At 33.1% G+C, this 12,268-nt stretch overlaps 1 protein-coding gene across 2 annotated transcripts; it reads right to left on the bottom strand.

The window, feature by feature from the left end:
• Window positions 1-3,502: 3,502 nt before the first annotated feature.
• Window positions 3,503-11,326, bottom strand: LOC133675202 (glycerol-3-phosphate acyltransferase, chloroplastic). Of its 2 annotated transcripts, none has more exons than XM_062096504.1 (13): window positions 10,748-11,325; window positions 9,741-9,838; window positions 9,265-9,351; window positions 9,070-9,167; window positions 8,611-8,668; window positions 7,903-8,004; window positions 7,747-7,808; window positions 7,548-7,658; window positions 6,085-6,163; window positions 5,512-5,631; window positions 5,327-5,440; window positions 4,657-4,815; window positions 3,503-3,951 (listed from the first exon to the last, which is right to left on the bottom strand). In XM_062096504.1, exons 1-12 carry the CDS (start codon window positions 11,043-11,045, stop codon window positions 4,681-4,683), a joined length of 1,362 nt encoding a protein of 453 aa, XP_061952488.1. In that variant the 5' UTR covers window positions 11,046-11,325; the 3' UTR covers window positions 3,503-3,951; window positions 4,657-4,680. The 2 variants fall into 2 exon arrangements, with proteins under 2 accessions (XP_061952488.1, XP_061952497.1); XM_062096513.1 differs by lacking the exon at window positions 3,503-3,951 and adding an exon at window positions 4,101-4,474 and having other exon boundaries at window positions 10,748-11,326.
• Window positions 11,327-12,268: the final 942 nt, after the last annotated feature.

Raw genomic sequence — 12,268 nt, 5'->3', positions numbered from 1 at the left:
CTATTGGATGGTTAGATTTCAATTACCAATTACTTTGATTTTAGTGTTTATGAATTCGTTTTTAATAGCATGTGTCAGATCACTATGAATTGAATTCATTTCACATTGTTAAATAAATTCTTGTGTTTGAAACTATTTTGAAAGTATTGTTACTAGGGAAATCAAGGTGAACTATGCATAAAAAAAAGTAGAAATAAAAAGAAAAAAATTGTCATCTAGTTTTATGGTAATTATAAACCCTAATTGGTCTTCAAATGTTATGGGTAAAGGGCTAGTTATATAATGTGAAAGATAACAATCACTATATACATCCTACTTATGATAATATACATTGTTGCTTGTTTTTAGTGATAAATTTATTTAATGTTCTTACATTCTAAGGTTTGCCTAAACTGATATATATGTATTTGTTATTAAGAGTAAAATACTATTGTGATCTAATACAATTATTTGGGACCTGAACTTTGCAGTAAGACTCAATCTTCACTTTTATAGCATGAACATTGAACCCAAGAGGATAGTGAGCAATTGATAAGCATGAATCAATTCAATATTATATTAATTAGAATAGGTTTATAGGCCATCGCTCACGCATTAAAAATAATCAATGTACAATTAAAATTAATGCTACAATTCTTACAAATATTTATATTTTTATAATTTAAAAAATAATAATGTGACCACAGATGGCTTTGCCTCTTAAAGACGACTGATTAGATAGTTCGAAGAATAGCTTATAAAAATATTCTTGGAGGCGTTCATAAACCTATATATCTATATTCACATAAGACAAAAGAAAAAATCTTTATTATTTATTTATTTATTTATTTTATCATCATCATCGTTTATCAAATAAAGAGTAATGTATTAATTGCTTCTATTGCCCTCTAAATAACATATAAAAGACAAAACCTGATATTGAACTTTACCATATTGGGTTGTTCGGCGAATAATCAAAATAATTAACTTATAAAACAAGTTTTAAATCACATATTAAAAAGGATTATATACTAATTGATCTAATTATCTACTAAACAACATCTTAATGATAAGACTTGATATCAGACTATACCATATTGGATTGACTAACAAATAATAAAAACAATTAACATATAAAAACAAATTCTTAATCACATATAAAAGAAAGAAGATCATGTACTAATTGACCTCATTATTTACCAAAAAATATTCTAATGATAGGATCCGATATCAGATTATATCATATTAAATTGACTAACAAATAATAAAAACTATTATCATATAAAAACAAATTTTCAATCACATATAAAAGAAAAAAACATCATGTGCTAATAGATCTCGTTATCTACTTAACAACATTCTAATGATAGGGTCTGTTATTAAATTATACCATATTAGAATAAGCAACAAATAATAGAAACAATTAATATATAAAAATAAATTTTCAATTACATAAATATAAAAAAGATAATGTACTAATTAACAATATTATTTATTAATCAACATTTGAAGATCAAGTTCTAATATCACACCACATCATTCTAGGTTGATTAACAAATAATAAAAATAATCAACACAAATCACAAAATAGGAATCTATTTTTCCTTTCCAAAACCCTCGGTAGCACACTATCATTTATTTCTTTCTTTACTTGTCACCAATGATCATCAAGATATTCTTATTCCTCGCAAGTATGCTATTAATCTTTCCTTTCCTTTAATTGTTTTTGGTTTTTACCCAAAATTTTCCTTTTTCTTTGTTTTTCTCGGTTGATTATGCATGGATCATGGCTCTTCTTTTTTTTTAACGAGAATAACCAATAATTTCTATAACAAAAATGATTTCTAAATTATTGGTAATTCAATTCATTTCTTCAGGTATTTCAAATAGTATAATTAAATTTAATTACGTGATTTAATATTTTATTTTTAATAGAAGATTTAGAGTACCCTATTTTACACTCTTATAATCATAATTTCATTAATATCTAATCATGATTTACAATAACGGTAAAACAACAAAAGGTAGGTTGCAATTATAAAATGTTTTACAAAAGAGAAAAACTATTAAAAAAAAAACCCCACTTAAATAGCAATCCTTAAAATACACGGGAAAGAGTAATATAGATAGGACAAGCAAATATGAATTTTCTTGGAAAACAAATTATAAAAACAGCTGATTACAATGCTATAATGTTGTTCGCCGATAAAATCCCACAATTAGCGGTGATAGAAGAAGCCATACCTTTTCGAGCAGCAAGTGGAAGCTCGGCATCGGTAGAGCAGTCCCATGGCACACTCCTCACTGAATTGTGATATCCCAGGTATGTTGGTATCTTAAACTTTCGATTAAATATTACTATAATGTGAGATTATTCGAAACCCTCGTGCATGCAAACGCCAATCAAATAATATAATTGCTAAATTCAAATTACCATCAAGTACATGGAGTAATAAACAAACCATGCCTTGACAAGGAGCCTTATCAGACCTTGCATGGGGGCTGGTGCTTGTAGCAAGTCTCTGGTTTTTTAAATTCATTTTCAGGCAAACTCTTCCTGTAATCTATACAAGGAACAAACAGAGCCATATATATATTATACTTGAAAGCGTGTCCCTTTCTTTTTGTTCAGAAAATGAAAGATGCAGTGGGGGAGGTGCTTGCGATCTTCCCCTCCCACCACGACCAAACAGCAAGCAAGGGCAGGCTTTCAGGATATTATTTAAACAACACGTGTAGAGGTCTCAAAATATGCGTAATTGATCCAAAGTAACAGTTCTTGTCTCTCCAGACAGCACGTGTGGTCCCACTAGTAACCTTGGCTACGGACACATGCACTCCCCTCCCTCAACCTAGACGCTACCGTCGATTAATAACCAGAGAAATCAGTATCGGATTATGAATCCAAGTTCGAGATTAGCACCTACTGAAAACAAACATCTCAATTTAAGGAAAAAGAAATGAGTGTTACTAAATTCATTATCAAGACAAGTTTCATGTCTTAAGAAATAAAAAATAAAAAACCACAAGAGAATAAAATAAACGAACAAAAGCGAAAATCTTTCTTTCGTTGTTCTAACTTCATATCTCAATAATAAGTATGATGAATGCATGTCATCGCCCCCTTCAACCATTTTGAAATTTCACACCACTCTATGTTTCATGTATCAGTTTTTTTATTTTTCCTACAATTTTTTTAATAGATTTTTTTGTTTTAACTTGGGTCAAAGCTGCTGCGTTTAAATAAACCAAACGCCAAAAAAAATAAAATCGAAAACATGGTTAGATCACGGGGCTTAACAGGTGGTCCTAAGAGATGCATAGTTCAGTTGAACATGGTTACTATAACTGAGGACAAATAAAAAACAACAAAACAAACATGCACCACTCTCGATTGGCTGTAGCAACTATAGCTGGTTTGGGTTGTAACCAAAACAAGAGAAAACGACTACCATAATTGCATCATTTAAAAAGTTTGGTGTGGCAGCTAAAAACAAGTCTTGTTTAGTCATGAGGCCAAATGTGCTCCAACTCTGTTCATATTACTTCTGTGTGCAAGTGTTATAGCATGAAAACTGATAGTTATTGAAGGCGAACGAGGGAGAAAAATGAGTAGCAATTGAGGAATTGGTGTAAAAAGAATATGATCGGCCACCAAAAAATTGAGAAAATATACATGTATATCGCCTCAGACGACTAGCTCTTGTGTTTACTAGGAACTGTTATCTGCACGCCTGAAATTGAACCTCTGGAACAGCTCGCATTTCAGATGAATTTGGCTTCAAGATATTGTGTGAGATTTGGCTTTGATAGAATGTAAGCACAGCAAAAACTTGTAGCTTAGATTGCATCAACAGAAAAAGCCATCCATATCATCATGGAGAGAGAAGCTTCTCCTGGCACATACTTGACTAGAAGGACCGCTAGAATTGTGGTCCAGGAGTTGCAGAACTATATAACAAAACTATTGGCCTGCAATTTACAACTCAAGTTTAGTAAAATATGATATGAGAGTTCTATGAGAGGTTAGCTAGTAATATTTTACAAGGCAGTTCATTTAATACTAAGCTACAATTTTACATCAAAGTACTGAAAATGAGAACCCGTTTTAGGCTTCCAGCTGAGAAAATATGTTTGCTATAGGTCATATAAGAACCTCTTGCACGATTAAAATTCAGAATAGCAAGATGTATTCCAAATAAAACACCAATGAGAGATATACTGTAAACAGATCAATATTGGACTATTGAGAATTCTTGAAAGGATTCGTTGCACTGGAGTTTTCTAAGCATCAACATTACAACTCAAGTTCATCAATTGGTTCTTCATGTATTAAAAGCAGATCTCTTTCAACCAAGCTAGTAAAATATGTGCTGTGTAATGTGTATTAGCAGCTTGTCTGCATCTTCGGACGGATACAATATCTAAGGTAAATCAAAATGTGCCCTAGAAAGTTGTTCACAACTGCTTGAAGTGTACGCACCTCCTCGTAAGTCTGTTTTCAGCAACTCTATTAGAATGAGTACAACCAAATACAAGCAGGAAAATAGATGTCTTTTGCCTGTGAATACCATGGTTTGCATAATTCTACTTACAATAAAGATTCTAATTTCTATACCAGAAAAATCATTGATTGTGAACCTAATTTACTGATAATATAAAGGGATACGCAAATACCTAATCAAGTATAGAAAACGTTGACTAATTCCATGGCTGCGACAAAGAAACAGTTGGAATGGACGCCCCTAGCCCTTGTTTTCCATGTACAGCAGATTTAAGCACATTGTATTGCTCAGTCACAGACTTATAAAGAGCCTCTGTATATACCTCCTTAGCCTGTTACAGCAAAGCCAGCTCATTAGATACAAAACATCCAGGGGACAATATGCAGGCGCCAACAGTTCCCAAGAAACAATTGAGTGTTTATAGAGTTCATACTATCATATCCATGAAACTTTCTTGATATTTATCATAAGTTTGTCAATAGATAATTACAATCATTTCAGCTAAAAGCACCACCTTAATCAGCAAATGCACTACTAGTCACTGATGTACACTAAAACAAGTAACTACAGATTAAAACAATTGTCAATGAATTCATGGATAACCAAAATTCATAGTGACAGGAAGGAAACTAAAGAATGCTGATGCATGACCATAGTCATCTGCAGCTCTACAGTGAGTAGAATGCTACAGGCAGACATAGTGTTTCCTCAATTTATTACTTCCTGGTTGTAGAAGGAGAGCAAAGAATTCTGTGAGAATGATATTTATGCTACTTTGGAAGAAAACATTTTAATTTGTACAAGGCTCAAGGTGCACAGCCAGTGTATCATGTGTAACCAACCTCTTCAGGATTTTCATATGCGGCTGTAACTTCAGAGAAGCTGATTTCTGGTGCAACTGATAATCCAGCTCCATGAAATGAAATAACTCTTCTCTCTCCAATTTCCTTTTCCACCTGAAGATTTCCAAAGGAGTTGAGCAAAGAGAAATAATATTCCAAAAACTACAAATCAAACAAAGGCATACCTGAGGCGGAGGGGGCATGATGTCATGGCATAATAGTGCCAGAGGATAAACATGTCCTGGAGCTCCAGAATGTTCAGCAAGCCTTCTCATGTTGTCTACTGAAGAAGCATCAAAGTGTGCCTGCCAACCTTAAATCAGTATGAATGACTATGAAAGCATCACAAAAATAAATGTACCAAAGATTATCATCGTCTTTTTGGCAGGACAAGGAAGATGAAAACATCTTCCTAGTGTCATAATAAGATATCAGTGTTGAAGGAAAGAAAATTGAACTGGTCTTAAGAAATTGCTATCACAAAGGAAACTCATCTAATTAATGCTAGATCAGCTATGGGCCCTATCTAAGAATTTAAGATATAAAAAATGCTTCTGCATTAGTATAAACCATAAAGAGATTCCACACAAGCAAATATTGAATAATTTCAAACAATGAATCAATGTCAAAATCTTTGAGCAAGGATGAACTAATCCAAATTCTATATAAGATCATAAAAAGGAAATAGAAAAAGTCGAGCTTCTCTGTATTTCTATTTTCTTTCCCCGAAAAACAAAGTCAACAAAAGAAAAACTTACCGGATACCACTCTCCTGACAAGGGATCTGGACGGTCCCTGCCACCACTTGGTGCAATCCAGACTATTTGTGAGCCACCCCTACAGTCAGAAATACTTTCAAAGGTTGCATATATAGAATAACAGCATGTTTATTTAAGCACATAAGAAAACACAGACTTCCCATTGAAAGAAACTACACATATAATATGTGAAAATCATGCATGTGAGAAGGATCATATTACACTTTGAGAGTTGCGAGCTGAACCCATATTACATGTTTTTTATACATTCCTGGCAGATTAATGACAAAGCAAGCTCAGGGTACAAGTTAACGCAAATTGATGGCTGGTTGAAGTAAATTTAAAGTTTGTTGGACAAGAATAATCAAACAATAACATAAGGTTTTAGGGTCAAATGGAGAAGTGTAGTCTTAAGGGATGCTTGGCTGGGCACTGATAAGAGGAAAATTCTTGCATTGACCCTCTTACCCATAATTGCCAATGTGGATGTTATATGACAGAAATTCAGGGAGATTACAGAATACAAGATGCTATTGCTTACAAATACAAGTAAAATACCAAGTACCAACGATATCAAACACTGGATGATGATCATCAATGATGCTTAAGCCATTTTACAAGATTCCATATATTATCACTGTTTATTAGTCAGTTAAGATGTAGGAATTAACTGCTAATAGAAATTACAGTTTCAGAGGACGGTAAAATGATTCAACAGGGTATGATGGTCTGATGTTTTGAATGGACTTATTCACAGACACTCATCCACTTGGATATTACCCTCATTCTATCAATCATTCAAACCATCCTCGTCGGATCCTATAAAGATTTGTTCATTTTGGCTCCTTTGTCAGTAAAATCAGGGTGAAAACAATGCCCCAGATGAATGTGCTAGAATACAAAAGGAACATCTGGGTCAAAACCAAAGAGGGGAAGCTCTTTTCGACTTGAATTATCAACTAGCAGTCTTTTTTACCATTTTGGAATAGGTATTAACAGTATTGGTATTGGTTATAGAACAAATCCATGCACAAGTTATAAGAGATGTATGAAGCAGAAATATACAAACTTGTTGAAACAAAATAAATCCAAACCGGACTATGAAAAAGACTCTGCCAATTGGTTTTGAAACTACATAATAGTACAACCTCTATATCAATACAACTTCACATAACCCCCCCCCCCCCAAAAAAAAAAAAAAAAAATCTCTAAATAATTTAATTGGCCACCCTCTTATTGTGCTTCTATTACATGAAAAAGGAAACAGAAAGAAATGATGGCAGAAAATATAGCTATAAGCAGTATTAATTGACAGTCCAAACAACCTAATTCTTGAGGGAGCAACCACATTATAAATGACAAAAATCAACAATGATAAATAGATCCCGAACCAAGTTTCAAAAATTATTTTGTCGCACCCAAGCTTTTGGTCAGGCAATAAAGAAAAAAGGTAGTTTGGGTACCTTAAAAGCAAAGCCATCTCTTTCAAACTTCGGATATTTGCTTTTCTCTTCTCCTCTGAATGTTCAGGGTCATCATTCATGTGCTTTTTTGAGTATACACATATAAGATTCCTGGCAAATGTGTGGAGTTTGAAATGGTGCAACTAATCATTAAAAAGGCATAATAGAGAAAAAGCATTGTTGTCTAAGTCATAAGTACCTTCCCATGCTGAATGGCTTGCAAAGAGGATCTGTGACAACTCTATCCCCAGCAACATAGATCTGCAATGGAACATGTAGAATTTGGTTATGGAAGCATTTCAAACACACAAAATAGCTCTTTCCAGCAGGCTAGGATAGACAGTATCAAGTTCACCAAGTTTTCAGCAACGTGAGGGCTTGATGTTTCAAGCAACAGTGCAATGACAGCTGGATCTGCTTCAGTTTGGTGGTTTGATATCAAGACAATATTGTGACCCTGCCACCATGAAAAAACATTTTGTAAGCAATCTATGTACTGGTTACTATTTAACCCAGAAAAAAAAAAGCAATTTAGATAATTTTAGGAGTTTAAGTTGAATAGTGGTAGAGATGTTGGAAGCACGGAAAGGATTACACAGGGGAAAAAGGGAGACCAAATTGCCATTTTTGGTCATGAAATTAGTGCCAGGAGAGGGATTCTACTGCTTTTAATGAGCACAAGCCTTAGATTATTTACTTGACTTCTCTAATCTCCATCCACGGAATTTATTTTATCTGCTGGAGTTCATAAATGTCTTAAGGCTAAAGCAGACACATAGTTCTATTTTCCCATTACTATCGTATACACATCTTAGTGTAGCAGATTCACCCATGAGCATGTGAAATTACAATGCCTGAAACAACAGAGCAACTACCCAATGCTTTATGAAACATGCTGCGAAGTATTAAATAATCAGCAGAGAAAGAATGCTTAAAAATGTCTTTAGAAGGAGAAAAGGAAGAGGAAAACCCATCCAAAATTACAGAGTAAAGGCAATTGAACAAAATTCACTGAAGTTTATATCTAGCGAATGAATACCACTATTAAAAAAAAAAAAAGCACCTGCCGAAGCTTCTCTTGAATTTCATTGAAAATGGAAACATTGCCAACATATGAATTTCTGCAATAAATAAGGTCAATAGTAAGATCAGCAGCAGGGTGAAATACAAGGCTTAATCTGAGCAAATGAAACTGAAGCAGCATAATTATAATTCACACGTCACCCTCTTGTTACCACTTTGTTTAAGGATATGAGTTGCTCCACTATGTATTTCTTAATAAGAAGAAGAACAGAAATTTGAATCAGTGGAATATCTCAGAAACTGCAATGCCCCAATCATTTCCAACATCACTACAGAAAGGGTAGATATAGAGCTATCGTCGGAGCATCAAATGAAGAAGAGAGGTGTATATTTGTGTGTGCCTGTCACATCTCAAATTTTCAGGAAGCTTTATGTACACTGAATGAATGTGTGATATTGATACAATGAAAGAGGGAAAATATAGAAGTTGTGTACTCACCTAAAATCAATCAATGGACGGATATACTTTTGACCAAATTCATAGTAGTCATATGGCTTTCTCAAAGCTTTGTGATAAGGTGAGAAGATAAACGGGTCCTGAAAAATTACTGTGCATTTCACATGAGAGGTTCATATAAGCCAACAATTCTGACAAAAAAGCATCTTGATGGTGGGTACATGAGGGCCAAATCACCTCAACATCCAAGAATATAAGATCCAATGCAGCAGCCATATTTTCCAATACAATCTCATGTGCGTTGGGGATTCCACTTTGCAAAACCTGAGAAGCAAAGACATGAAAATAAACTTTTTGGAAGATAGAGGCATTCCCAGAAAACATAAGCATGAACTCGCTGATATTAGAAAGCAAGACAACACCCTAGATGAGCAAAAATATTTTTTCCTCAATCCTCATAAAGGACATCTGCAAAAGAATCCTGAATTAACTTTGGGGACCTGCTAAACTCTAATCACACGGCATAAATTTTTCCTTTGAATTTGGAGAGACAGAGACAAAGACAACAGATGGGATTCATGAAAGATAGTTGAAATACGGATACATATGGAATGTCATGCCCTAGAATAAAAATCAATTGAAAAAGACATGGAAATTGAATGACTAGAACATAAATATGCGCACTGAAGCATGATTTGAGTTTATATGTTTACTGCGGTTTTGTAGTTCTGATACAGATCTTTCATTCCTGCAGCAACATTTGAAGGAAGTTTTCCTGCTTCTGATTCCTTCCTGATTCCCGACAGTAACTCTGCAGAGCACATTCATTGTAAGACAAGAAAACCAATCCTCCGCCTAGCCCAACTAACAGTGAACCACATGTGAAGTTTCAAAAGAAATCCTTTCAACTAAAACTAATTCTCCAACCTGTTTAAATTTCAAGACACGCTATATCATGCATTACATAAAAAATGGCTGATAGAATATCCTCAACCTCTTCTGCTAAAGAAATCAAAGCGCTATTCAAGTCAACAGCTATTTGTTTTTCTTTTTCATGAGATAATTTATTCTATTGCCTTCACTCAACCTTGGAGCAGAAAATATACAAGCTTAGTAGGTGAGAGAATTAGATAATAAAAAGTTACTTTATGACTAAATAGAAATATACATATGAATATATTATGTGCTATTCAACCACACATATTAGAGGAGAAACTAAACAAGCCTTGTATACTGTGGAGTAAAATATGCAGGGTGTATTTGCTTCCCTTTTCTTCCCTTTCTTTTTTTTTTTTTTTGAAATTGAATTTCTTAAACGGACTTTAAACAATTATATGCTACCAAATAATTCCTATCATCAAAAGATTTTTTTAATCATATCATTAAAGAAAACGAAAGAAAAAGTAACAAATTGAGAAAAATAGGGGAAAAAAGGATTGAAATTAAGAATATAAAGAAGAAATAAGCATAGGAGGAACTGCTAAATAGAGGTTAATATTCCTTTTCCTTGCATTTTCTCAGCAGCCACACAAACAAACCAAAAAAAGAAAACTCCAAGAAATCGCAAGTAATGCAATAATATTAAAACAGGACAAGCAGAAGAAGCAAGCCTTAACACTTCTCTGCTAAAATCATACCTATCTAAACGAATGTAAAGATTAATTTTCTTCCATTTTCTCAGCAACCAAACAAACAATAGGAAAAAAAAAGTATGAGATACCTTGTTCAGTTGTTGCATCAAGAAACGAGCGAGAACGAGTCCTGTTTTTCTTCTTGCTGTAATCAACTTCAGCTGAAGCGAAGACTTCTTTATCCTGAACGAGTTCAGCCATTGCGTGAAGGTTGAGAGAAGAGAGGACACAAGGAAAAGAAGTGGAGCGTCGAGCAGTGGATCTAAAACGAAGGGAAAGAGAATAAGAGGGGGTTAAGAAGCAGAGTTTAGAAACCCTAGGAAAAGGTGAAGACGGTTTAGTAGTTGTGAAGAATGCCGACGAAGGAGCAGGAGTCGAAAGGATCATGTCTTGACTTAGAAGAGAAGAGTTGAGCTTTATTATTATTATTATTATTATTATTAAGATAGGAATGGAGTGAAGGAGGAGCAGTGTGCTATTTTTATGTGGTGGAAATCAAAAGGACGGGGATTTCTGGTGTTGATGGGTAGCTGATTGATGATTGGCGGTGACTGAGTCCAGCGCGGGTTTTGGAGGATATGGTCGGATTCCTATTCTCTGCAGACTGCCACTCTCTCAAAACCTCTAAAATCAGCCTCTTCACTCCTCACCCAATCACCCGCACTCGATCCTGGTTCCTAGAATTAACGCATCATATTTCGATAAGGCCTCTACTGTCATTGTCATTTCTATTCAACTGTATTTTTATTTTTGTATTTTAAAATAAAAAATACTTCAAAAATAACTTTGATTAAACTCTCAATAATGACCTTAATCTTCTTTTATATTATATTATAGATCTTTAATTATATTTTTTAATTAAATATGTTCCTCGGTTAAAATAGAAAATAATAATTAATTTAAAATATTTGACATACTTATAAACTAGCACCTATTCAAAATATGTTTTTTTTAGTTAAAGAACATGTTGCAAACAAAGAAAAAAAATAAAATTAAAAATAAGTTTTTCAGTAAACAAAATATATATTTTAAGATTATTTATTTGTGAATTTTTTTCAATAAAATTAATAGGTTTTGATTTAAATTTATTCTGAATTTTTTTATGAAATTTTATTTTAAATTTATGGTTTTTCTTAAAGTTTTAAAAGGAGTTTTTTACATTTTTCAGTATTTATAGTTTGAAAGAAAATTTTTATATTTATAATTTTCGTAAAAAACTTAAAATAAATTTTCCTGTAATGTAATGTTTTTATAGAATTTTTTTAAAACTCATTCTTTTTGTTTTTTATTTTAAAAAATTTATTTATTTATAATTTGTTCTTTTATTGAAAAAAATTCTACTTCTAAATTAAATTTTGGATACGTGTTAGCTTATAAAAATATGTCACGTGTCCTAAACTAATCTTGGTCTATTGTTTACTCAGTCGATGGACATATGGAGCCAAAAAGATATATTTAAGGAAGGGACATATTGAGCCAAATTTAAGTACTTCGACTCTTTAATATTAATACCCTTCCTGTTATTTTAACTTCAGAAAACAAAAAAGTGGAAGTTATTACACTATAAACAAGGATAAAAGTCATAAAATTATGCACTGGAGACTTAAAAT

Source organism: Populus nigra, chromosome 1 (genome assembly GCF_951802175.1).
Source record: "Populus nigra chromosome 1, ddPopNigr1.1, whole genome shotgun sequence".
NCBI lineage: Eukaryota > Viridiplantae > Streptophyta > Magnoliopsida > Malpighiales > Salicaceae > Populus > Populus nigra.
Note: the sequence above shows the minus strand (reverse complement) of the source record. Positions and strands in the feature narration are given on the sequence as shown.